This window comes from Oncorhynchus gorbuscha, linkage group LG22 (genome assembly GCF_021184085.1).
Source record: "Oncorhynchus gorbuscha isolate QuinsamMale2020 ecotype Even-year linkage group LG22, OgorEven_v1.0, whole genome shotgun sequence".
NCBI classification, from domain to species: domain Eukaryota; kingdom Metazoa; phylum Chordata; class Actinopteri; order Salmoniformes; family Salmonidae; genus Oncorhynchus; species Oncorhynchus gorbuscha.
In genome coordinates, this window is record NC_060194.1 from 40359794 (window position 1) to 40387127 (window position 27334).

Genomic DNA, 27334 nt, shown 5'->3' on the forward strand with positions numbered 1-27334 from the left:
GGCAGTAAGAGAACAGTAAAATAACAGTTAGACTAGGCAGTAAGAGAACAGTAAAATAACAGTTAGATTAGGCAGTAAGAGAACAGTAAAATAACAGTTAGACTAGGCAGTAAGAGAACAGTAAAATAACAGTTAGACAAGGCAATAAGAGTAAATAACACACATAGGCCTATATTTACTTTAACAGTTCAGAAACAACAAATCACAATTACCTCTCAGGACCTTTAGGACAAAATATTTTAGGCCTACCTGAAAAAAAAGGTTGCTTTTATACATTTCACATGGTAACTAAGGGTCTCCTTAAAGGAACAGATGCCATGGTTCCTACCCTGTCACACTATTAGGCCGAGTGACATCACATGTCCCTCAGTTTACATTAGCACTGTGTCAAGGCTTTATGTGTACATGCACACTGGTATTTAAATAACAAAACAGCATGGACATCATGTGATTGAGACTGTATTGGCCAACTCATCATAGTTGACAGGCCTAGTGCATGGGTACTGACTACTCAATAATGTAGCTAGGTATCTAGTGAGCACAAAGAAAGAATGCTTTATTTTGAAATGTGCGCGTTTGTGTAATATTTAAAAAAAACTCCATGTCACTTCCAATGTTGGCCACCTGATAAAATGCAATATGATATGAACTGAATAGACTGTATACACACACATTGTCCAGACTTGATACTGGGTTAAAGTTAATTGGATATATATCCAACTGGTAGAATGAGGATGAACGTGCTATATCTTTTTGCAACATTATGTTTTCCATGGTTCATCTCGCGTGATTTCGGTTCGCAGTTACCATTGCCCCCGTAGAAGCTTGTCCGCCATCACTGCAAGGAGAAGCTCGGCAAAAATTGGGAGAAGAGGAGTGACAACAACAGCGCAGAGAGACGGACCCAAGCCCAAGGGGAAGGTCGAGGGGGATCTTTACCACTTTCCATTTGCAGGCATCCCTGTTGCAGCCTAAAATAGTATTTCATGATAACGTAGAGAAGACGGGACGTACAAACTAATCATGTCCAACCTCAAAGGCGGCGTCAAGAAGGACACCAAGATGAGGATAAGAGCCTTTCCTGTAAGTATTGGCCGGGTACGCTGAGACGCGAGCACCGGGGATGTCATTTGCTAAAGACGGGCCTGGCTAGTTAGCTAAACTAGATACTTTGAAAATGTCACTGTCAGCTAACAACAACTAGCTAGCTAGTTTTCTAGCTAGCTTTGATTCGGTAAGTGTCTGTTATTTGTGCAGTGCACATTGGAAAATATCCACTAGATAACTGTTCGTTAGCTAACTTGCGGTGTTGCTGACAAACTAGTTTCTAGCTAGGTCGTTGGCTAACTATATACATTGGCAGCCAGCTAACCTTATTAGCTAGTTAGCAGACACCTAGCTTGGTAACTAACTAGCTACTTGGTTAACTACACTTTTAAGTCAACTATCTATCGTTAGCTAGTAAGCTACCGGCTAACGTTATCTAGTTCCTTAGCTGTGTAACAAACTGCCCATCCGTAAAAACTGCCTGTAGCGTAGGCCTAACTTACTAACTCAGAAAGGGTATAAACAGAGTTTCTAAACTAATTTGTCAGTGGTTTTTTGTTGTTGTTTTTAAAAAATCGGTGTCGTGATTTGTAGATATTTAACATGGCAATATGTAGCCTGACTATGTTGCAGAACTAGCTAAACATGTATACCGATTGCTGTACGTTAGTTAGATAACGTTAGTCTCTCGTTTTTATGAGAGCAGCCCTACACTGTTAGATGTCAGACATTGGCTGTATGTGTGAAGGAATGACATTGCAGTCAGGGCCCTGGGCTTAGACAGAAATGTACTCTCTCGTCCCCTGAATATCTCGCACACACGCACTCTGTTACACTCTGACTGCTTGAATGCTGCAGGAATAACAGCAGCGGAATGGCCGTGCGAGTGCTTCTGTGACCACGCACTCAGTCTGTGCACCTGGACAGTAGCCAGGGTATGGGATATGCAGTTTTGTCTGCCTGCATACCTGCAGCAGCCCCACCTAATAATAACTGAGCAGGAGAAGGGATAAGCTTTTCATCTTACACAACTACTTGCCCCCCAGTTTATTTGGCCCATGTTCCAAATGTAGGCCCACCAAAGTGACTTTCAGTGTAGTGTGTGTGTGTGTTTAGGGCCTATGTGTTTGCTTACATCTCTGCATGATTGGGCAGGCTTTAATTTAGACTGCCATGAAGAACTGGATTCTATTTAGGCAGTTTTCCCCTTTGCACATGTTGGTGCATCCTGTACCCCTCAGTTCAGTTGTTGGCCCTGATATAATAAAACAGATTATGTAATTACTTTGTGGAGGGGAGGCACTCGGGTGTAGAATAATGACTTGTTGGCATGGCCCGTTCTCTCTCTCTCTCTCATTTTAAACTCTTAGGCTGAGTCAATCACCCTCAATTACTCCTCATGTCAATGTGTGAGTTGAACATCCATCTCTGGCGGACAAACGGCCATGAAGTCAATCAAAGTTACAGGTTCCAGCCCTCTCCTTGCCTGTCTAATAGGTGTATGGTTGTGGCTGGAGTGCTAATATGCTCTCTGGTCAGGTGACTGGATCCCTGAGGTTTGAATGGCCAAAAGAATGGACATCTTGACAGGGTTTGATAGCTAGCTAAGCTGTTGTAATACTAATAAGCTACGGGGCAAAAAGACTTGACTCATCTTGGTGCCTCTGCTGTGCCCACATTAATTTTAATCAGAATCATATCTGTAGTTGATTAAAACAAATGTTACTGTCTGCATATTTTTTTCCCCCTCACCTCATCTTGGAATTTTCTATTCTTCTGCACCTGCCTAGGGAAAGACAAGATACTTTCCCACAACAAATTATCTCATTCATTAATGTGTTTATACAGACAGGCTTGCATAACAACTCCTGGTTTGTTCACTTTGTTGTAGTTATAGACCCTATCTGCATGAATAATGTCAGATTATGATCATGTAAACGAACGCAAGCAAATATATCATTTACTGCTATGTACTCGTTCTACTATTGATAATTACCAATACTTTAAAATATAAAAACACCTAGGCTTAGACCGACGTCATGCTATCTCTAACCCACCGGAGGTGATGGGACCTGGACACGTCAGCCTCTGTTGATGACCATCGTCCAGCCCAAGAACTACATGTACTTTTGGTTTTAAGCGTCTTTGAGATGACCTGTATAATGAAAATCCCTAACTGAAATAAATGTATTATTGTTTTGTATTTGACTTATCGCGTGTTGCACCATCACAACCTACACAATAGTCCTAATACAGATGTTCTGACTACAATTAGCCTAGTCACTTGATTTCCTAATGCACCAACTCCTCCCTTCTCTCTACCAATGAGAAACACAGACATCCCTAATAATAGGCCAATGGCGTTCTCTTTGTTTCAAATGTGTTGAGACAAGGTTGTTTCAACCGCCATGATTGAGTCACTGTGAAGTCATAATTGACTGTTTTGTTTTTCATGTTATTATCACTCAAGTTTTAGACACGAGCTGCACCTGTTGTTTATCAAAGCAAGCACTTAGAACATTTTTAAGTTAAGGCTTCAAATCCTCACGCAAATCACAAAAATGCATACTAGGTGCAGGGCTTGTCGTCGATCATAGCCATACCTAAACAACTTTTGAGACTGTATGAAACACTGTAAGATACTTATAAACTTGCATCATTGTTCTAACCCGATAGCAACCTCTAAATGAATTACAAACGTCTGTGCACTTGCTGTCATATATCAATTGACAAAGATGTCATCTGTTCAGATTTGCAGAATGAGGAAACAATCCTTACTAAGAATGAACGGACACTGGTGAAAAGGGTTGAAGAGCAGTTCCGTTGTCATTATTGTTTCTTCATTGTGTCCGATTTCTCTCTCCCTAGATGACAATGGATGAGAAGTATGTCAACAACATCTGGGACCTTCTGAAGAACGCCATCCAGGAGATCCAGAGGAAGAACAACAGTGGGCTGAGCTTCGAGGAGCTCTACAGGAACGCCTACACAATGGTGCTGCACAAACACGGCGAGAAGCTCTACACGGGCCTGCGGGAGGTCGTCACCGAGCACCTCGTCAACAAAGTAAAGGACTACGCCTCCCATAATGCACCGCTGTTTATCTTCTATAAATAATTTCCCATAATACGCTGTGAAGGTGACCATCCCTCACGCCTTGTAGTTTGGTTTTTATGGTCTTCAAGAGCAAAAGCATGTGTATGCATATGAAAATCGTAATAAGAGGCATCTGGTAGAAGTCAATTTAATCCGTAATCACAATATCATTTTATATATCGTACCTTCATGAATTTGAGGATATAATCTTGAATCCCATTCAAAATAGTTTGACTGGCCTCCCGGATGGCACAGTGGTCTAAGGCTGTGCCACCAGAGACTCTGGGTTCGAGCCCAGGCTCTGTCGCAGCCGGGAGGTCCATGGGGCAACTCACAATTGTCCTAGCGTCGTCCAGGTTAGGGAGGGTTTGGCCGGTAGGGATATCCTTGTCTCATCGCGCACTAGCGACTCCTGTGGCGGGTCGGGCGCAGTGCACGCTAACCAGGTACACAGTGTTTACTCCAAGACATTGGTGCGGCTGGCTTCCGGGTTGGATGCGCGCTGTGTTAAGAAGCAGTGCGGCTTGGTTGAGTTGTGTTTCGGAGGACGCATGGCTTTCGACCTTCGTCTCTCCCAAGCCCGTACGGGAGTTGTAGCGATGAGATAAGATAATAACTGCTAACAATTGGATACCACGAAATTGGGGAGAAAAGGGGGTAAAATTCAACACAAAAAAAGAAAATAAATAAATAATGACAAAATTGGGGGAAATTAAAGAGAATATATTTTTAAATAAAAATTGTGAATGGGTGTTGACTTACACAGCGAATTAGGCCCAGGAGTTTCTGTAAAGTTTACCTTTTGTAACGGACACAATTTGATATGCAAAATCAGCTGAGAACCTGTGCACACACACAACACAGTGCAATCCACTTTGCAAATTAAGTACGCACGCAATGAAACAATCCCCCGTTCAGCTAAAATATAGATATACGGATGATAGAGCTATATAGCCTACATGAAAACTCACCACACTCAAAACAGAACCAGACAGACAGACTTGATTAAACTCTTGTGATTGATGAGTATGGGAGCTGTAGCAGTCTATTCTGTCTGGGGACTGGGCTGATTCATATGAACCACCAGCTGGTCTGCACTGGATTTTAGTATTAGGCATCGCCTTCTCTCATGAATATAACATTTAGCATACAGCAGGCCAGATAGCTGGGGTCATAACCTGTATGTCCACATGTTGTCCGGCTCCAGCTGTTCTAACACAGAGCCCTGGGTAGACGTTGCCCATAGGTACAGATCTAGGATCAGTTCATTCAATTTCATTCCTAACTTACACCATTAGTTTGGAAACTCCAAAAAATGGAGACGCTGATCTCAAATGTCTTTGCCTTGGATCAGTGTCAACAGGCAACTTCAACATAGACAGAAGCTATATCTTTACTAAGACTCTCGGTACTTATCTTATGTCTTTACTAAGACTCTCGGTACTTATCTTATGTCTTTACTAAGACTCTCGGTACTTATCTTATGTCTTTACTAAGACTCTCGGTACTTATCTTATGTCTTTACTAAGACTCTCGGTACTTATCTTATGTCTTTACTAAGACTCTCGGTACTTATCTTATGTCTTTACTAAGACTCTCGGTACTTATCTTATGTCTTTACTAAGACTCTCGGTACTTATCTTATGTCTTTACTAAGACTCTCGGTACTTATCTTATGTCTTTACTAAGACTCTCGGTACTTATCTTATGTCTTTACTAAGACTCTCGGTACTTATCTTATGTCTTTACTAAGACTCTCGGTACTTATCTTATGTCTTTACTAAGACTCTCGGTACTTATCTTATGTCTTTACTAAGACTCTCGGTACTTATCTTATGTCTTTACTAAGACTCTCGGTACTTATCTTATGTCTTTACTAAGACTCTCGGTACTTATCTTATGTCTTTACTAAGACTCTCGGTACTTATCTTATGTCTTTACTAAGACTCTCGGTACTTATCTTATGTCTTTACTAAGACTCTCGGTACTTATCTTATGTCTTTACTAAGACTCTCGGTACTTATCTTATGTCTTTACTAAGACTCTCGGTACTTATCTTATGTCTTTACTAAGACTCTCGGTACTTATCTTATGTCTTTACTAAGACTCTCTGTACTTATCTTATGTCTTTACTAAGACTCTCGGTACTTATCTTATGTCTTTACTAAGACTCTCGGTACTTATCTTATGTCTTTACTACAACTCTCAGTACTTATCCTATATCTTTACTAAGACTCTCAGTACTTATCCTATATCTTTACTAAGACTCTCAGTACTTATCTTATGTCTTTACTACAACTCTCAGTACTTATCCTATATCTTTACTAAGACTTTCAGTACTTATCCTATATCTTTACTAAGACTCTCAGTACTTATCTTATGTCTTTCCGCAGGTACGGGAAGATGTCCTAAACTCGTTAAACAATAACTTTCTGCAGACTTTGAATCAAGCGTGGAACGACCACCAGACAGCCATGGTCATGATCAGAGACATCCTGATGTACATGGTAGGTGTACTGCTTTAGGTCTAGTTCACGTGTCAAACTCATTCCACGGCGGGCCGAGTGTCTGCAGGTTTTCGCCCCACCCTTGTACTTGATTGATGAATTAAGGTCACTAACTAGTAGTAAAGAACTCCCCTCACCTGGGTCTTAATTGAAAGTTTGACACTCCTGTTCTTGTGTGTTCTGTGGTTATTGATGGAAGAACAACAGTTTTGTTGTTACACTGAATTGGAAATGTCCTGTCCATGTCGACCATGTCAAGAAGCACAACTACTGTCTGTATACCAGGGATCTGCTGGAAAATATGCCGAATTTACATGAATCTGCAGAATTCCCAAACCCCGGTCCTGAAGTATTCTCCAGATGTCTTTTTAACCCCAGACAGGACTAATCAGTAGTATTGCTTCTCCAGAAAGTTGTGGAGTTTTGTCTCCAGTGGTTTCCCTAAAGTGTAAATAATAGTTTCCTTGTATGAAAGAATGGCCCTGGCAGACTCCTCAATGATGTGTCATGGCGGGGGTTGGGCGGGCCAGCCTTCTAGTTGCTGTTTGCCCTGTTTACCCTGGGCAGACTCTCCTCACCGACACGTCATGGAAGGGGTTGGGTGGGCCAGCCTTCTAGTTGCTGTTTGCCCTGTTTACTCTGGGCAGACTCTCCTCACCGACACGTCATGGAAGGGGTTGGGTGGGCCAGCCTTCTAGTTGCTTTTTGCCCTGTTTACTCTGGGCAGACTCTCCTCACCGACACGTCATGGCGGGTGTTGGGCGGGCCAGCCTTCTAGTTGCTGTTTTCCCTGGGAAGACTCTCCTTAACGACACGTCATGGCGGGTGTTGGGCGGGCCAGCCTTCTAGTTGCTGTTTTCCCTGGGAAGACTCTCCTCAACGACACGTCATGGCGGGTGTTGGGCGGGCCAGCCTTCTAGTTGCTGTTTTCCCTGGGCAGACTCTCCTTAACGACACGTCATGGCGGGTGTTGGGCGGGCCAGCCTTCTAGTTGCTGTTTTCCCTGGGCAGACTCTCCTTAACGACATGTCATGGCGGGTGTTGGGCGGGCCAGCCTTCGAGTTGCCGTTTGCCCTGTTTTCCCTGGGCAGAACAAAGAACTTCTGTTTTTTATTTCTCCAGTTTTTTGGGCAACTAGTGGTAACTCTCCTTGATTTACTGTAACAGTAAGGCCAACTGTGTGCTGTATGAGGTGGGGGACAATCCAGTGACACAGTCGCTATGGAGACTGCAGAATTCTCTCGGGATTCTTTTGTTTTTCTCTCTCCTTCTCCCCGCTCCCCCCTCCCCACCCCTTCTCAATTTAAAGGGCTCGATCTCTCTCTCTCTCTCTCCTCAATTCAATTCAAAGGGCTTTAGTGGCATGGGAAACATATGTTAACATTGCCAAAGCAAGTGACAAGGATAATAAACAGAAGTGAAATAAACAATATAAAACGAACGGTAAAGAGTACGCTCACAAAAGGAAGGAAGTTTGACCTTTCCCTGCGTCCTGGGTCTCCAGTTAGTTGCCTGGCCTGCTCAGTGTTAGGAGCAGAAATAATATAATAATAATAATAATAATATATGCCATTTAGCAGACGCTTTTATCCAAAGCGACTTACAGTCATGTGTGCATACATGGGAAGAGGATGTAGTGTTATTTTGGTAATAAAAACATCTAATCCCAGAACTAAGATTTCAGACATATTTCTTTTGTGTCTGCCTAGTAGGCTATAGATTGGTATTGAGTGTAACCAAGTACCAAGGACACCAGCCTATCAGGTATCATATGGCTTTTCAGTGCAAAAAAACTGACTTTTTGGAGTCCTCCCCCCTTACCCGTTCCTGAATTTTTAATTTGAGTAAACTTTGAGTAAACTTTCCCCTCGGAGGACAAAGTATTCAAATGAGTTTTATTCTAACTTACCGGCCGCTCTAACGCGCTGTACTCCCCTTGGCTCCAGGACCGGGTGTACGTGCAGCAGAACAACGTGGAGAACGTCTACAACCTGGGCCTGATCATCTTCAGAGACCAGGTGGTGCGCTACGGCTGCATCCGAGACCACCTGCGACAGACCCTGCTGGACATGATCGCACGGGAGAGGAAAGGAGAGGTGGTGGACAGGTAAGGACTGTTCTGGGATCTGTCTAACAAAATAAAGACCTGTATCTATTCAGTGTATTAGTCATGATGACTGATTTGCTTTGTGTATACAGTCCCTGCTACTGTTGATCAGATAGTGGGTATTTGGTGAGGCTGGTGCATAAGTCATATCCTAGGGGACAATGGCTATCTGTGATGTGAGGTTTAAGCCCCTGAAACCATTCCATCTTTCTCTTTGCCTGTTTTTTTAAAAAATGTTTGCCTATGATAAGTGCAGTAGCACATCCTATTCACAGAGAACTGACCTTTCAACTTGGGAGATTAACTACTACATTAATACCCAACTCATCACCACTCTGGCAAATAGGTTTTACTCAATGTTACTTCTTTTTTTTTTAAAACTGTTTGTTTTTAAGGAGTCATAAAACTATAAATCCTATCATATGGTTTTTATCTCTTTAAAGAGCGAAATCCCCCCTCAAAAATGTAGATCATATGTTTATTCCGTGTGTGTGCACAGGGGAGCGATCAGGAACGCCTGTCAGATGCTGATGATTCTGGGTCTGGAGGGTAGGTCTGTGTACGAGGAAGACTTTGAGTCCCCCTTCTTAGAAATGTCTGCAGAATTCTTCCAGGTGGGTTGGGCATCATTTTACACACACTTTTTTTTTTTTTTTTTTTTTTTTTTTTTTGTCCAGTCATTGTGACTGCTGAGATTTGTTTTATGATGTTGGCATGGATGCTAAAACCACAAAAACACGCAACCAAGCTATTACAAAACGTTAAGCTGCATTTAGTCAGTGGAGCTTCTCTCTATCCTCATCTAACCCCATATAGCAACATTCCAACATAGGTGACCTCTTGGTTCATGAGTCGAAGCCCATCAGTTCGCCATCGTGTGCTCCTCAACAATTGTCCACACAAATAAAATGCTTTTTATTTTCAGTTTTACATAAGTTTGTATTGCCCTATAAACCCCTTCCAACTTCCACTTAGTTCTGTATCTGAAATACCTCTATCTCACATCAAACCGTACCCTGTTTTACCCCTCTCCTCCTCATCCGTACCCTGTCCTACCCCCCCTCCTCCGCAAACCCTACCCTGTCCTACCCCCCCTCAAACCCTACCCTGTCCTACCCCCCTCCTCCTCAAACCCTACCCTGTCCCACCCCCTCCTCCTCAAACCCTACCCTGTCCCACCCCCTCCTCCTCAAACCGTACCCTGTCCCACCCCCTCCTCCTCAAACCGTACCCTGTCCCACCCCCTCCTCCTCAAACCCTACCCTGTCCTACCCCCTCCTCCTCAAACCGTACCCTGTCCCACCCCCCTCCTCCTCAAACCGTACCCTGTCCCACCCCCTCCTCCTCAAACCGTACCCTGTCCCACCCCCCTCCTCCTCAAACCGTACCCTGTCCCATCCCCCTCCTCCTCAAACCGTACCCTGTCCCATCCCCCTCCTCCTCAAACCGTACCCTGTCCTACCCCTCAGATGGAGAGCCAGAAGTTCCTAGCGGAGAACAGTGCCAGTGTGTACATCAAGAAGGTGGAGGCCAGGATCAACGAGGAGATAGAGCGGGTGCTGCACTGCCTGGACAAGTCCACAGAGGAGCCCATCGTCAAGGTGGTGGAACGGGAGCTCATCTCCAAACACATGAAGACCATTGTGGAGATGGAGAATTCTGGCCTGGTTCACATGCTCAAGAACGGCAAGACAGAAGGTGAACGTGGAAAACAGGCTTGTTTTACAGGCAATGGATTAAGACTGAATTGAGTTCTAATCAAGACTGAGAACTTGTGTGTTTAATTATATCTGGAGACCTGGGCTCTTTCATCCGAGTATGAGTGCTGAACACATCCTGTCCATAGAAACCTTTTCACTGTGGTCTAAAAGAGAAACTTAATCCTAGATCAGCGTTCCCGTTCTTGCCCGGACATAGGCATGTTATCCAGGGTTAATCAATGATTCTCCAGACCTAGCCATTGTCTTCTATCCAGTCTTATTTTTTTTTGACTGTCCACACTCATATCAGATTTGCACATTCCCACTCTCCTCTCCTCTCCTCTCCTCTCCTCTCCTCTCCTCTCCTCTCCTCTCCTCTCCTCTCCTCTCCTCTCTCCTCCTCTCCTCTCCCTCCTCTCCTCTCCTCTCCTCTCCTCTCCTCTCCTCTCCTCTCCTCTCCTCTCCTCTCCTCTCCTCTCCTCCTCCTCCTCCTCTCCTCTCTGATGTAGCCTCTGAAGTAGCACACAGATGTAACGCTCATTTCCTGTCACTGTTGCATAACATTTTCGGGGTGGTTGATAACGGCAAGTCATGTGCGCACAAACAAAAATCCCTTTTAGATCATACAAATGAGGCCACATATTGGAGCATCAGAATTGCGTTAGGATTGAGGTCCACACGTATGGACATGGTATGAATCTTCAGGCAAAAGATCATATTCAATATATGACTCGTTGTTGCTGTTCATACATTAGGAAAAAATATCAGATTGGGATCAGATATGGAAATAATTGGCAAAAGATCTGAATGGGTTGCCTATGTAACCGTAGCCAATTAGGCACAATCTACCGGACACCCAAAGCTAATTAGTGAAGCTACTGGAGACAAAAGTGAAACGGGGAGAAATAAAGTCTCTGCACACTTCCAGTCAGATCCACATTTATTTTAATTATAGCTGAGCTTTTGGTCAGTCGACCAATCGAAGCATATCTCCACAAACAATAGTGGGGTAGAAGGCCACACAGAGAGCCAGAGATAATTAAACATGTGTGTTAGTCTGAAGTACTCAAAAGGGCCACTAGATGTCATACTATCAGACGGATACAAATACTAGATAGTACAAGACCTATTAAAGATGAGTTGACTGAATCAAACCCTCGTGTTGATGATTTTCAAATCGGCGAGACAAATAAGTTAACTCTCACTCATGTATTTACTGGTTCAGTTCTCTTTCTTTTACCGAAATTTGCTTCAAGCGCATTTCCTGAGCTCTGCATTCACCTCGCAGATTAACTCTGAAATCAGACATGGAGAAATACAGATAAGACAGAGCCAGTGAATCTTTGACATCTAAACCAATGTCAAGTTCTGACTGTAGGTCTGTGTATTGGTTTGAACTTCCTTCATAAACTTGTCTCTTCTCCATTTTCCTCTTCCTCCCCCCCCCTTCCTCTCTCCCCTCTTCCTCTCTCCCCTCTTCCTCTCTCCCCTCTGCTCTCCCTCTTGCTCTCCTCCCCTCTTGCTCTCCCCCCTCTCCCCCTCTTGCTCTCCCCCCTCTTGCCCCCTCTTGCTCTCCCCCCTCTTGCTCTCCCCCCTTGCTCTCTTGCTCTCCCCCTCTCTTGCTCTCCCCTCTCTTGCTCTCCCCTCTTGCTCTCTCCCATCTCTTCTCTCTTTCTCTTGCGCTCCAGACCTGGGCTGTATGTACAAGCTGTTCAGCCGTGTGCCTAACGGCCTGAAGACCATGTGTGAGTGTATGAGCTCCTACCTGAGGGAGCAGGGCAAGGCTCTGGTGTCAGAGGAGGGAGAGGGCAAGAACCCTGTCGACTACATCCAGGTATGCTGGGCCTAACCTCAAATCAAAGACTGTCTGGCATTTTTATTCTCAGAACATGTCCATAACAATCAGGGCACAGATTATTTTCTGACCAGAAAGAACTCAAATCTGAAGCGTGTTTAAAATAGTAACATTGGTAACTACCCCAATAAGCATTGAAGCTAAGGTTCCAGCCCACTCTTTTTAGGGAGTATCTTTTGGTTATCACTACGGCAACAGCTTCCAGGAACGACACAATATGTACATCTTACAGTAATTCAGAAAATAAGCAAAAGGAATAAAAACTATGTACTGCCAAGTGCTACAGTATTTGGAATTTCAGTACAGAAGAATACCAATGATCTTTTTAGGGCATCACCAAGAGTTACAGTGGGGCAAAAAAGTATTTAGTCAGTCACCAATTGTGCAAGTTCTCCCACTTAAAAAGATGAGAGGTCTGTAATTTTCATCATTAGGTACACTCCAACTAAGACAGACAAAATGAGAAGAAAAAAATCCAGAAAATCACATTGTAGGATTTTTTTATTTATTTATTTGAAAATTATGGTGGAAAATAAGTATTTGGTCACCTACAAACAAGCAATATTTCTGGCTCTCACAGACCTGTAACTTCTTCTTTAAGAGGCTCCTCTGTCCTCCAATCGTTACCTGTATTAATGGCACCTGTTTGAACTTGTTATCAGTATAAAAGACACCTGTCCACAACCTCAAACAGTCACACTCCAAACTCCACTATGGCCAAGACCAAAGAGCTGTCAAAGGACACCAGAAACAAAATTGTAGACCTGCACCAGGCTGGGAAGACTGAATCTGCAATAGGTAAGCAGCTCGGTTTGAAGAAATCAACTGTGGGATCAATTATTAGGAAATGGAAGACACTTAAGACCACTGATAATCTCCCTCGATCTGGGGCTCCACGCAAGATATCACCCCGTGGGGTCAAAATGATCACAAGAACGGTGAACAAAAATCCCAGAACCACACGGGGGGACCTAGTGAATGACCTGCAGAGAGCTGGGACAAAAGTAACAAAGCCTACCATCAGTAACACACTACGCCGCCAGGGACTCAAATCCTGCAGTGCCAGACGTATCCCCCTGCTTAACCCAGTACATGTCCAGGCCCGTCTGAAGTTTGCTAGAGAGCATTTGGATGATCCAGAAGAATATTGGGAGAATGTCATATGTTCAGATGAAACCAAAATGTAACATTTTGGTAATAACTCAACTAGTCGTGTTTGGAGGACAAGGAATGCTGAGTTGCATCCAAAGAACACCATACCTACTGTGAAGCATGGGGGTGGAAACATCATGCTTTGGGGCTGTTTTTCTGCAAAGGGACCAGGACGACTGATCTGTGTAAAGGAAAGAATGAATGGGGCCATGTATCGTGAGATTTTGAGTGAAAACCTCCTTCCATCAGCAAGGGCATTGAAGATGAAACGTGGCTGGGTCTTTCAGCATGACAATGATCCCAAACACACCGCCCGGGCAACGAAGGAGTGGCTTCGTAAGAAGCATTTCAAGGTCCTGAAGTGGCCTAGCCAGTCTCCAGATCTCAACCCCATAGAAAATCTTTGGAGGGAGTTGAAAGTCCGTGTTGCCCAGCAACAGCCCCAAAACATCACTGCTCTAGAGGAGATCTGCATGGAGGAATGGGCCAAAATACCAGCAACAGTGTGTGAAACCCTTGTGAAGACTTACAGAAAACGTTTGACCTCTGTCATTGTCAACAAAGGGTATATAACAAGTATTGAGAGAAACTTTTGTTATTGACCAAATACTTATTTTCCACCATAATTTGCAAATTCATAAAAAATCCTACAATGTGATTTGTAGTGATCATAGTTGAAGTGTACCAACGATGAAAATTACAGGCCTCATTTTTTTAAGTGGAGTACTTGCACAATTGGTGGCTGACTAAATACTTTTTTGCCCCACTGTAACACGTAAACCACTTGCAATCTCCATAGTGTTATTACTTATTGTAAAGTGAGCTGTGATTTTAAATTCACTTTAAATAAAGTTGGATTTGATTCTCTGTCCTATAGGGCCTGTTGGACCTGAAGACGCGGTTCGACCGTTTCCTCCTGGAGTCGTTCAACAACGACCGGCTCTTCAAGCAGACCATCGCCGGAGACTTTGAGTACTTCCTCAACCTCAACTCCCGCTCCCCAGAGTACCTCTCCCTCTTCATCGACGACAAGCTCAAGAAGGGAGTCAAAGGAGTACGTCAGTGTTCAACCTGCTAAATGTTAAATTGCTACACTTCAATGGACTAATGTCATGTAGTACCCGACCTTCCATACCTACCTACCTTCCATACCTACCTACCCTACCTTCCATACCTACCTTCCATACCTACCTACCCGACCTTCCATACCTACCCACCCTACCTTCCATACCTACCTACCCGACCTTCCATACCTACCTACCCGACCTTCCATACCTACCTACCCGACCTTCCATACCTACCTACCCGACCTTCCATACCTACCTACCCGACCTTCCATACCTACCCACCCTACCTTCCATACCTACCCACCCTACCTTCCATACCTACCTACCCTACCTTCCATACCTACCCTACCTATCCTACCGTCCATACCTACCGTCCCTACCTACCCTACCTTCCATATCTACCTTCCATACATACCCTATCCTTCCATACATACCCTACCTTCCATACATACCCTACCCTCCATATCTACCCTACCTTCCATGCCTTCCATACCTACCCTACCGTCCATACTTTCAATACCTAGCCTACCTTCCACACCGACCCTACCTTCCACACCTACCGACCATGCCCTACCCTACCTCCTATACCTACCCTACCCTACCCTACCTTCCATTCCTTACCCAACCTACCCTACCTTCCATGCCAACCTCCCGCGCCTACCCTACCTCCCGCGCCTACCCTACCTCCCGCGCCTACCCTACCTCCCGCGCCTACCCTACCTCCCGCGCCTACCCTACCTCCCGCGCCTACCCTACCTCCCGCGCCTACCCTACCTCCCGCGCCTACCCTACCTCCCGCGCCTTCCCGTATCTTCCGTACCTACCCCACCTTTCGTATCTACCGTACCTACCCCACCTTTCGTATCTACCGTACCTACCCCACCTTTTGTACCTACCGTACCTACCCCACCTTCCGTACCTACCCCACCTTTCGTATCTACCGTACCTACCCCACCTTTCGTATCTACCGTACCTACCCCACCTTTCGTATCTACCGTACCTACCCCACCTTCCGTATCTACCGTACCTTCCATACCTACCCTACCTTCCATACCTACCCTACCTTCCATACCTACCTTCCATACATACCCTACCTTCCATACCTACCTTCCATACATACCCTACCTTCCATACCTACCTACACTACCTTCCATATCTACCTTCCATACATACCCTATCCTTCCATGCCTACCCTACCTTCCATACCTTCCATACCTAGCCTACCTTCCACACCGACCCTACCTTCCACACCGACCCTACCTTCCACACCTACCGACCATGCCCTACCCTACCTCTTATACCTACCCTACCTCTTACCCTACCTTCCATTCCTTACCATACCTACCCTACCTTCCATGCCAACCTCCCGCGCCTACCCTACCTCCCGCGCCTACCCTACCTTCCATACCTTCCATACCTTCCATACCTTCCATACCTTCCATACCTACCCTACCTTCCATACCTACCCTACCTTCCATACCTACCCTACCTTCCATACCTACCCTACCTTCCATACCTACCCTACCTTCCATATCTACCCTACCTATCCTACCGTCCATACCTTCCATACCTACCGTCCCTACCTACCCTACCTTCCATGTCTACCTTCCATACATAACCTATCCTTCCATATCTACCCTATCCTTCCATACCTTCCATACCTACCCTACCTTCCATACCTACCCTACCGTCCATATCTACCCTACCGTCCATATCTACCCTACCGTCCATATCTACCCTACCGTCCATATCTACCCTACCTTCCATACCTACCCTACCTTCCATACCTACCCTACCTTCCATACCTACCCTACTTTCCATACCGTCCATACTTTCAATACCTAGCCTACCTTCCATACCTACCCTACCTTCCATACCTACCCTACCTTCCATACCTACCCGACCTTCCATATCTACCCTACATATCCTACCGTCCATACCTTCCATACCTTCCATACCTACCCCTACCTACCCTACCTTCCATGTCTACCTTCCATACATACCCTATTTTCCATACATAACCTATCCTTCCATATCTACCCTATCCTTCCATGCCTTCCATACCTACCCTACCTTCCATACCTACCTACCCTACCGTCCATATCTACCCTACCGTCCATATCTACCCTACCTTCCATACCTACCATACCTACCCTACCTTCCATGCCTTCCCTGCCTTCCATGCCCCTGCCTTCCATGCCTACCCTGCCTTCCATGCCTACCCTGCCTTCCATGCCTACCCTGCCTTCCATGCCTACCCTGCCTTCCATGCCTACCCTGCCTTCCATGCCTACCCTGCCTTCCATGCCTACCCTGCCTACCCTACCTACCCTACCTTCCATGCCTACCCTACCTTCCATGCCTACCCTACTGTCCATGCCTACCCTACCATCCATACTTTCAATACCTAGCCTACCTTCCATACCGACCCTACCTTCCACACCGACCCTACCTTCCACACCTACCGACCATGCCCTACCTCCTATACCTACCCTACCTCCTATACCTACCCTACCTCCTACCCTACCTTCCATTCCTTACCATACCTACCCTACCTTCCATGCCAACCTCCCGCGCCTACCCTACCTCCCGCGCCTACCCTACCTCCCCCACCTTTCGTATCTACCGTACCTTCCATACCTACCGTACCTACCCCACCTTCCATACCTTCTGTACCTACCCCACCTTTCATATCTACCGTACCTACCCCACCTTTCATATCTACCGTACCTACCCCACCTTTCATATCTACCGTACCTACCCCACCTTTCATATCTACCGTACCTACCCCACCTTTCATATCTACCGTACCTACCCCACCTTTCATATCTACCGTATCTACCCCACCTTTCATATCTACCGTACCTACCCCACCTTTCATATCTACCGTACCTACCCCACCTTTCATATCTACCGTACCTACCCCACCTTCCATATCTACCGTACCTACCCCACCTTCCATATCTACCGTACCTACCCCACCTTCCATATCTACCTTCCGTACCTACCCCACCTTTCATAGCTACCTTCCGTACCTACCCCACCTTTCATAGCTACCTTCCGTACCTACCCCACCTTTCATAGCTACCTTCCGTACCTACCCCACCTTCCATATCTACTCCACCTTTCATATCTACCGTACCTACCCAAAACTATTCAAACCAATATCCTAACTCTGTCTGTTTGGGTCTCCAGCTGACAGAACAGGAGGTGGAGTCCATCCTGGACAAGGCCATGGTTCTTTTCCGGTTCATGCAGGAGAAGGATGTGTTTGAGAGGTACTACAAACAGCACTTGGCCCGGAGGCTGCTCACCAACAAGAGTGTCTCCGACGACTCTGAAAAGAACATGATCTCTAAGCTAAAGGTGAGGAGATGAACGAGTCTGCTGTCAATTACACATTGACATTTCATACCCAATATATAACTAAATCATTTGATTTGAATTAGATTATTACTTTATTATCATTAATAATCAGGATGTTCTTGACTATCTTACATCTCTAAGCATTAGAATGGACTGGTAGTTGTTTGACCTGGTTTTCCATATTGTGCTGGTCTCAACCCTGAACATGTGAATCGATGTGCTGTGTGACTCGCTGTGCTGTGTGACTCGATGTGCTGTGTGAATCGATGTGCTGTGTGAATCGATGTGCTGTGTGACTCGATGTGCTGTGTGACTCGCTGTGCTGTGTGACTCGCTGTGCTGTGTGACTCGCTGTGCTGTGTGACTCGATGTGCTGTGTTGTCTTCTCTGTGTAGACTGAGTGTGGCTGTCAGTTCACCTCTAAACTGGAAGGGATGTTCAGAGACATGAGCATCTCCAACACCACCATGGACGAGTTCAGACAACACCTACAGTCCACGGGGGTAAGACTGTTATATACCTCCACACACACACACCCCTAACAGTCCACATTGTCTCCACACACACACACCCCTAACAGTCCACATTGTCTCCACACACACACACACACACACCCCTAACAGTCCACATGGTCTCCACTCACACCCCTAACAGTCCACATGGTCTCCACTCACACCCCTAACAGTCCACATGGTCTCCACTCACACCCCTAACAGTCCACATGGTCTCCACTCACACCCCTAACAGTCCACATGGTCTCCACTCACACCCCTAACAGTCCACATGGTCTCCACTCACACCCCTAACAGTCCACATGGTCTCCACACACACCCCTAACAGTCCACATGGTCTCCACTCACACCCCTAACAGTCCACATGGTCTCCACACACACCCCTAACAGTCCACATGGTCTCCACACACACCCCTAACAGTCCACATGGTCTCCACACACACCCCTAACAGTCCACATGGTCTCCACACACACCCCTAACAGTCCACATGGTCTCCACACACACCCCTAACGGTCCACATGGTCTCCACACACACCCCTAACGGTCCACATGGTCTCCACACACACCCCTAACGGTCCACCTGGTCTCCACACACACACACCCCTAACGGTCCACATGGTCTCCACACACACCCCTAACGGTCCACCTGGTCTCCACACACACCCCTAACGGTCCACCTGGTCTCACACACACACCCCTAACGGTCCACCTGGTCTCCACACACACACACCCCTAACGGTCCACCTGGTGTCACACACACACCCCTAACGGTCCACCTGGTGTCCACACACACACACCCCTAACGGTCCACCTGTGTCCACACACACACACCCCTAACGGTCCACCTGGTGTCCACACACACACACCCCTAACGGTCCACCTGGTGTACACACACACACCCCTAACGGTCCACCTGGTGTCCACACACACACACCCCTAACGGTCCACCTGGTGTCCACACACACACACCCCTAACGGTCCACCTGGTGTCCACACACACACACCCCTAACGGTCCACCTGGTGTCCACACACACACACCCCTAACGGTCCACCTGGTGTCCACACACACACACCCCTAACGGTCCACCTGGTGTCCACACACACACACCCCTAACGGTCCACCTGGTGTCCACACACACACACCCCTAACGGTCCACCTGGTGTCCACACACACACACCCCTAACGGTCCACCTGGTCTCACACACACACACCCCTAACGGTCCACCTGGTGTCCACACACACACACCCCTAACGGTCCACCTGGTGTCCACACACACACACCCCTAACGGTCCACCTGGTCTCCACACACACACACCCCTAACGGTCCACCTGGTCTCTACACACACACACCCCTAACGGTCCACCTGGTCTCTACACACACACACCCCTAACGGTCCACCTGGTCTCCACACACACACCCCTAACGGTCCACACACACACCCCTAACGGTCCACCTGGTCTCCACACACACACACACACCCCTAACGGTCCACCTGGTCTCCACACACACACACCCCTAACGGTCCACCTGGTCTCCACACACACACACCCCTAACGGTCCACCTGGTCCTAACGGTCCACCTGGTCTCCACACACACACACCCCTAACGGTCCACCTGGTCTACACACACACACCCCTAACGGTCCACCTGGTCTCTACACACACACACCCCTAACGGTCCACCTGGTCTCTACACACACACACCCCTAACGGTCCACCTGGTCTCTACACACACACACCCCTAACGGTCCACCTGGTCTCCACACACACACACACACACCCCTAACGGTCCACCTGGTCTCCACACACACACACCCCTAACGGTCCACCTGGTCTCCACACACACACACCCCTAACGGTCCACCTGGTCTCCACACACACACACCCCTAACGGTCCACCTGGTCTCCACACACACACACCCCTAACGGTCCACCTGGTCTCCACACACACACACCCCTAACGGTCCACCTTGTCTCCACACACACACACCCCTAACGGTCCACCTGGTCTCTACACACACACACCCCTAACGGTCCACCTGGTCTCTACACACACACACCCCTAACGGTCCACCTGGTCTCTACACACACACACCCCTAACGGTCCACCTGGTCTCCACACACACACACCCCTAACGGTCCACCTGGTCTCCACACACACACACCCCTAACGGTCCACCTGGTCTCCACACACACACACCCCTAACGGTCCACCTGGTCTCCACACACACCCCTAACGGTCCACCTGGTCTCCACACACACACACCCCTAACGGTCCACCTGGTCTCCACACACACACACCCCTAACGGTCCACCTGGTCTCCACACACACACACCCCTAACGGTCCACCTGGTCTCCACACACACACACCCCTAACGGTCCACCTGGTCTCCACACACACACACCCCTAACGGTCCACCTGGTCTCCACACACACACACCCCTAACGGTCCACCTGGTCTCCACACACACACACCCCTAACGGTCCACCTGGTCTCCACACACACACACCCCTAACGGTCCACCTGGTCTCCACACACACACACCCCTAACGGTCCACCTGGTCTCCACACACACACACCCCTAACGGTCCACCTGGTCTCCACACACACACACCCCTAACGGTCCACCTGGTCTCCACACACACACACCCCTGGTGGTCACACACACACACACACACCACACACACACACACACGGTCCACCTGGTCTCACACACACACACACACACACCTAACAGTCCACCTGGTCTCCACACACACACACACACACACACACACACACACACACACACACACACACACACACACACACACACCTAACAGTCCACCTGGTCTCACACACACACACACACACACACACACACACACACACACACACACACCTAACAGTCCACCTGGTCTCCACACACACACACACACACACACACACACACACACACACCTAACAGTCCACCTGGTCTCCACACACACACACACACACACACACACACACACACACACACACCTAACAGTCCACCTGGTCTCCACACACACACACACACACACACACACACACACACACACACACACCTAACAGTCCACCTGGTCTCCACACACACACACTATTTATTTTTTTATTTCACCTTTATTTAACCAGGTAGGCAAGTTGAGAACAAGTTCTCATTTACAATTGCGACCTGGCCAAGATAAAGCAAAGCAGTTCGACAGATACAACGACATAGAGTTACACATGGAGTAAAACAAACATACAGTCAATAATACAGTATAAACAAGTCTATATACAATGTGAGCAAATGAGGTGAGAAGGGAGGTAAAGGCAAAAAAGGCCATGGTGGCAAAGTAAATACAATATAGCAAGTAAAACACTGGAATGGTAGTTTTGCAATGGAAGAATGCGCAAAGTAGACATAAAAATAATGGGGTGCAAAGGAGCAAAATGAATAAATAAATTAAATACAGTTGGGAAAGAGGTAGTTGTTTGGGCTAAATTATAGGTGGGCTATGTACAGGTGCAGTAATCTGTAAGATGCTCTGACAGTTGGTGCTTAAAGTTAGTGAGGGAGATGAGTGTTTCCAGTTTCAGAGATTTTTGCAGTTCGTTCCAGTCACTGGCAGCAGAGAACTGGAAGGAGAGGCGGCCAAAGAAAGAATTGGTTTTGGGGGTGACCAGAGAGATATACCTGCTGGAGCGTGTGTTACAGGTGGGAGATGCTATGGTGACCAGCGAGCTGAGATAAGGGGGGACTTTACCTAGCAGGGTCTTGTAGATGACATGGAGCCAGTGGGTTTGGCGACGAGTATGAAGCGAGGGCCAGCCAACGAGAGCGTACAGGTCGCAATGGTGGGTAGTATATGGGGCTTTGGTGACAAAACGGACTGCACTGTGATAGACTGCATCCAATTTGTTGAGTAGGGTATTGGAGGCTATTTTGTAAATGACATCGCCAAAGTCGAGGATTAGTAGGATGGTCAGTTTTACAAGGGTATGTTTGGCAGCATGAGTGAAGGATGCTTTGTTGCGAAATAGGAAGCAAATTCTAGATTTAATTTTGGATTGGAGATGTTTGATATGGGTCTGGAAGTTGAGTTTACAGTCTAACCAGACACCTAAGTATTTGTAGTTGTCCACGTATTCTAAGTCAGAGCCGTCCAGAGTAGTTAGTGATGTTGGACAGACGGGTAGGTGCAGGTAGCGATCGGTTGAAGAGCATGGATTTAGTTTTACTTGTATTTAAGAGCAATTGGAGGCCACGGAAGGAGAGTTGTATGGCATTGAAGCTTGCCTGAAGGGTTGTTAACACAGTGTCCAAAGAAGGGCCGGAAGTATACAGAATGCTGTCATCTGCGTAGAGGTGGATCAGGGACTCACCAGCAGCAAGAGCGACCTCATTGATTTATACAGAGAAGAGAGTCTGTCCAAGAATTGAACCCTGTGGCACCCCCATAGAGACTGCCAGAGGTCCGGACAGCAGACCCTCCGATTTGACACACTGAACTCTATCAGAGAAGTAGTTGGTGAACCAGGCGAGGCAATCATTTGAGAAACCAAGGCTGTCGAGTCTGCCGATGAGGATGTGGTGGTTGACAGAATCGAAAGCCTTGGCCAGATCAATGAATACGGCTGCACAGTAATGTTTCTTATCGATGGCGGTTAAGATATCGTTTAGGACCTTGTGCGTGGCTGAGGTGCACCCATGACCAGCTCTGAAACCAGATTGCATAGCAGAGAAGGTATGGTTAGATTCGAAATGGTCGGTAATCTGTTTGTTGACTTGGCTTTCGAAGACCTTAGAAAGGCATGGTAGGATAGATATAGGTCTGTAGCAGTTTGGGTCAAGAATGTCCCCCCCTTTGAAGAGGGGGATGACCGCAGCTGCTTTCCAATCTTTGGGAATCTCAGACGACATGAAAGAGAGGTTGAACAGGCTAGTAATAGGGGTGGCAACAATTTCGGCAGATAATTTTAGAAAGAAAGGGTCCAGATTGTCTAGCCCGGCTGATTTGTAGGGGTCCAGATTTTTCAGCTCTTTCAGAACATCAGCAGAATGGATTTGGGAGAAGGAGAAATGGGGAAGGCTTGGGCGAGTTGCTGTTGGGGGTGCAGTGCTGTTGACCGGGGTAGGAGTAGCCAGGTGGAAAGCATGGCCAGCCGTAGAAAAATGCTTATTGAAATTCTCAATTATGGTGGATTTATCAGTGGTGACAGTGTTTCCTATCTTCAGTGCAGTGGGCAGCTGGGAGGAGGTGTTCTTATTCTCCATGGACTTTACAGTGTCCCAGAACTTTTTTGAACTTTTTTGAGTTAGTGTTGCAGGAAGTTAGTTAGTGTTGCAGGAAATTTCTGCTTGAAAAAGCTAGCCTTGGCTTTTCTAACTGCCTGTGTATAACGGTTTCTAGCTTCCCTGAACAGCTGCATATCACGGGGGCTGTTCGATGCTAATGCAGAACGCCATAGGATGTTTTTGTGTTGGTTAAGGGCAGTCAGGTCTGGGGAGAACCAAGGGCTATATCTGTTCCTGGTTCTAAATTTCTTGAATGGGGCATGTTTATTTAAGATGGTTAGGAAGGCATTTAAAAAAAATATCCAGGCATCCTCTACTGACGGGATGAGATCAATATCCTTCCAGGATACCCCGGCCAGGTCGATTAGAAAGGCCTGCTCGCTGAAGTGTTTCAGGGAGCGTTTTACAGTGATGAGTGGAGGTCGTTTGACCGTTGACCCATTACGGATGCAGGCAATGAGGCAGTGATCGCTGAGATCTTGGTTGAAGACAGCAGAGGTGTATTTAGAGGGGAAGTTGGTTAGGATGATATCTATGAGGGTGCCCGTGTTTAAGGCTTTGGGGGGGGTACCTGGTAGGTTCATTGATAATTTGAGTGAGATTGAGGGCATCAAGTTTAGATTGTAGGATGGCTGGGGTGTTAAGCATGTTCCAGTTTAGGTCGCCTAGCAGCACGAGCTCTGAAGATAGATGGGGGGCAATCAGTTCACACATGGTGTCCAGAGCACAGCTGGGGGCAGAGGGTGGTCTATAGCAGGCGGCAACGGCGAGAGACTTGTTTTTAGAGAGGTGGATTTTTAGAAGTAGAAGTTCAAATTGTTTGGGTACAGACCTGGATAGTAGGACAGAACTCTGCAGGCTATCTTTGCAGTAGATTGCAACACCGCCCCCTTTGGCAGTTCTATCTTGTATGAAAATGTTGTAATTTGGAATTAAAATTTCAGAATTTTTGGTGGTCTTCCTAAGCCAGGATTCAGACACAGCTAGATCATCCGGGTTGGCAGAGTGCTAAAGCAGTGAATAGAACAAACTTAGGGAGGAGGCTTCTAATGTTAACATGCATGAAACCAAGGCTATTACGGTTACAGAAGTCATCAAAAGAGAGCGCCTGGGGAATAGGAGTGGAGCTAGGCACTGCAGGGCCTGGATTCACCTCTACATCACCAGAGGAACAGAGGAGGAGAAGAATAAGGGTACGGCTAAAAGCAATAAGAATCGGTCGTCTATAACGTCTGGAACAGAGAGTAAAAGGAGGTTTCTGGGGGCGATAAAATAGCATCAAGGTATAATGTACAGACAAAGGTATGGTAGGATGTGAATACAGTGGAGGTAAACCTAGGTATTGAGTGATGAAGAGAGAGATATTGTCTCTAGAAACATCATTGAAACCAGGAGATGTCATTGCATTACACACACACACACCCCTAACAGTCCACATTGTCTACACACACACACACACACACACACACACACACACACACACACACACACACACACACACACACACACACACACACACACACACACACACACACACACACACACACACACACACACACACACCCCTAACAGTCCACATTGTCTACACACACTCACACACACACACACACACACCCCTAACAGTCCACATTGTCTACACACACACACACACACACACACACACACACACACACACACACACACACACACACACACACACACACACACACACACACACACACACACACACACACACACACACACCCCTAACAGTCCACGTTGTCACCACCCCCCCTAACAGTCCACGTTGTCACCACCTATTTCTATCAAATGAAAAACGGGCATTGCCCTAACATGTCTTGTTTCTGTGTTCTAAACCCTGGACTCCTGTGTGTCTTGGTTCTCCTTTTCATGTTGTGACTGCCGTTTCTCCCAGCTGTCTCTAGGGGGCGTCGACCTCACAGTAAGAGTACTCACCACTGGCTATTGGCCCACACAGTCGGCCACGCCCAAATGCACCATCCCCCCCTCCCCGAGACACGCCTTCGAGGTCTTCAGAAGGTACCGGCCATGCTCTGAGCCTCATCGATGGATCTGTTATCTATTACATGTGTCTTCCACAGTGTAGTCAATTTAATATATATTTTTCTGTTAGGTTCTACTTGGCCAAACACAGTGGCAGACAGTTGACCCTCCAGCACCACATGGGCTCAGCTGACCTCAACGCAACCTTCCACGGCCCCATCAAGAAGGTAAAGGTTTCCTGTCGACAATAAGGCATGGGGGGGGGGTGTCTACTCAGAATGATGTGAACTGTCAATACTGTTTTACATTTCTCTCTCCACTCTCCCTTCTCTTAACCCATTTCCATCTCTTTCTACCTCTGGTCACTCTGTCTCAATTCAAGGGGCTTTATTGGCATGGGAAACATATGTTAACATTGCCAAATTAAGTGAAATGGATCATTAACAAAAGTGAAAAACTAAAATGTACAGTAAACATTCCAAAAGAATAAAGACATTTCAAATGTCATATTATGTATAAATACAGTGTTGTAACGATGTGCAAATGGTTAAAGTACTAAAGGGAAAATAAATCAACATATATACAGGTTGTATTTACAATGGTGTTTGTTCTTCACTTCTTTTCTTGTGGCAACAGGTCACAAATCTTGCTGCTGTAATGGCACACTGGTATTTCACCCAATAGATATGGGAGTTTATCAAAATTGGGTTTTGTTTTCGAATTCTTTGTGGATCTGTGTAATCTGAGGGAAGTATGTGTCTCTAATATGGTCATACATTGGGCAGGAGGTTAGGAAGTGCAGCTCAGTTTCCACCTCATTTTGTGGGCAGTGAGCACATAGGCAGACCTGACTCTCAAGAGAAGACGGGCTATGGCGGCCTTTCTCAATAGCAAGGCTATGCTCACTGAGTCTGTACATAGTCAAAGCTTTCCTTAAAGTTTGGGTCAGTCACAGTCTCTCTCCGTCTCTCCAGGAGGATGGTTCGGAGGTGGGAGTGGGAGGAGCCCAGGTGACGGGCTCTAACACCAGGAAGCACATACTGCAGGTCTCCACCTTCCAGATGACCATCCTCATACTCTTCAACAACAGAGAAAAGTCCACGTTTGAGGTAAGAGCCAGATACAGGTCAGTCTCCATCACATCAAAGTGTTAGAATTCACAGATAAAGATGGCAAGCTGAAAAAAAATCTTCTTTCCTCCTCCCATTTTCTGCTCCCCTTCCTCCTTCACTCCCAATGCTCCTTTACCCTCTCTTCCACTCCCGTCCCCACTGTAGGAGATCCAGCAGGAGACGGACATACCGGAGAGGGAGCTGGTGCGAGCCCTGCAGTCGCTGGCCTGCGGGAAGCCCACACAGCGCGTTCTCACCAAGGAGCCCAAGTCCAAGGAGATCGAGAACGGCCACGTGTTTACAGTCAACGATCAGTTTACCTCCAAGCTGCACAGAGTCAAAATACAGACGGGTGAGTGTGTCTGTCTGTTATTCTAAATGATAAAATGACCCATATCACAGTGGTCTTCTGGTCTGGGGAGCTACAGGCTTAGGGGGTCATCTTCCAACTATTGCTCATTTAACATCTGGGCATGTTGACCTTTGACTTTGCCCTTATGACCTGAGATGTGTTCAGCAGG

General features: G+C 46.8%; 1 protein-coding gene across 1 annotated transcript in view; it reads left to right on the forward strand.

The window, feature by feature from the left end:
* Positions 1–797: 797 nt before the first annotated feature.
* The window catches only part of LOC124009558 (cullin-3-like), a 33840-nt gene continuing 7303 nt past the window's right edge, over positions 798–27334 (forward strand). The window contains exons 1-14 of the mRNA XM_046321449.1: positions 798–1083; positions 3916–4113; positions 6537–6650; positions 8597–8757; positions 9257–9371; positions 10227–10455; positions 12146–12291; positions 14342–14518; positions 17727–17897; positions 18293–18400; positions 25613–25737; positions 25832–25928; positions 26676–26810; positions 26979–27165. Coding sequence (XP_046177405.1) covers positions 1024–1083; positions 3916–4113; positions 6537–6650; positions 8597–8757; positions 9257–9371; positions 10227–10455; positions 12146–12291; positions 14342–14518; positions 17727–17897; positions 18293–18400; positions 25613–25737; positions 25832–25928; positions 26676–26810; positions 26979–27165 — 2023 coding nt within the window. The 5' untranslated portion in view covers positions 798–1023. The remainder of the gene's footprint in view (positions 1084–3915; positions 4114–6536; positions 6651–8596; positions 8758–9256; positions 9372–10226; positions 10456–12145; positions 12292–14341; positions 14519–17726; positions 17898–18292; positions 18401–25612; positions 25738–25831; positions 25929–26675; positions 26811–26978; positions 27166–27334) is intronic.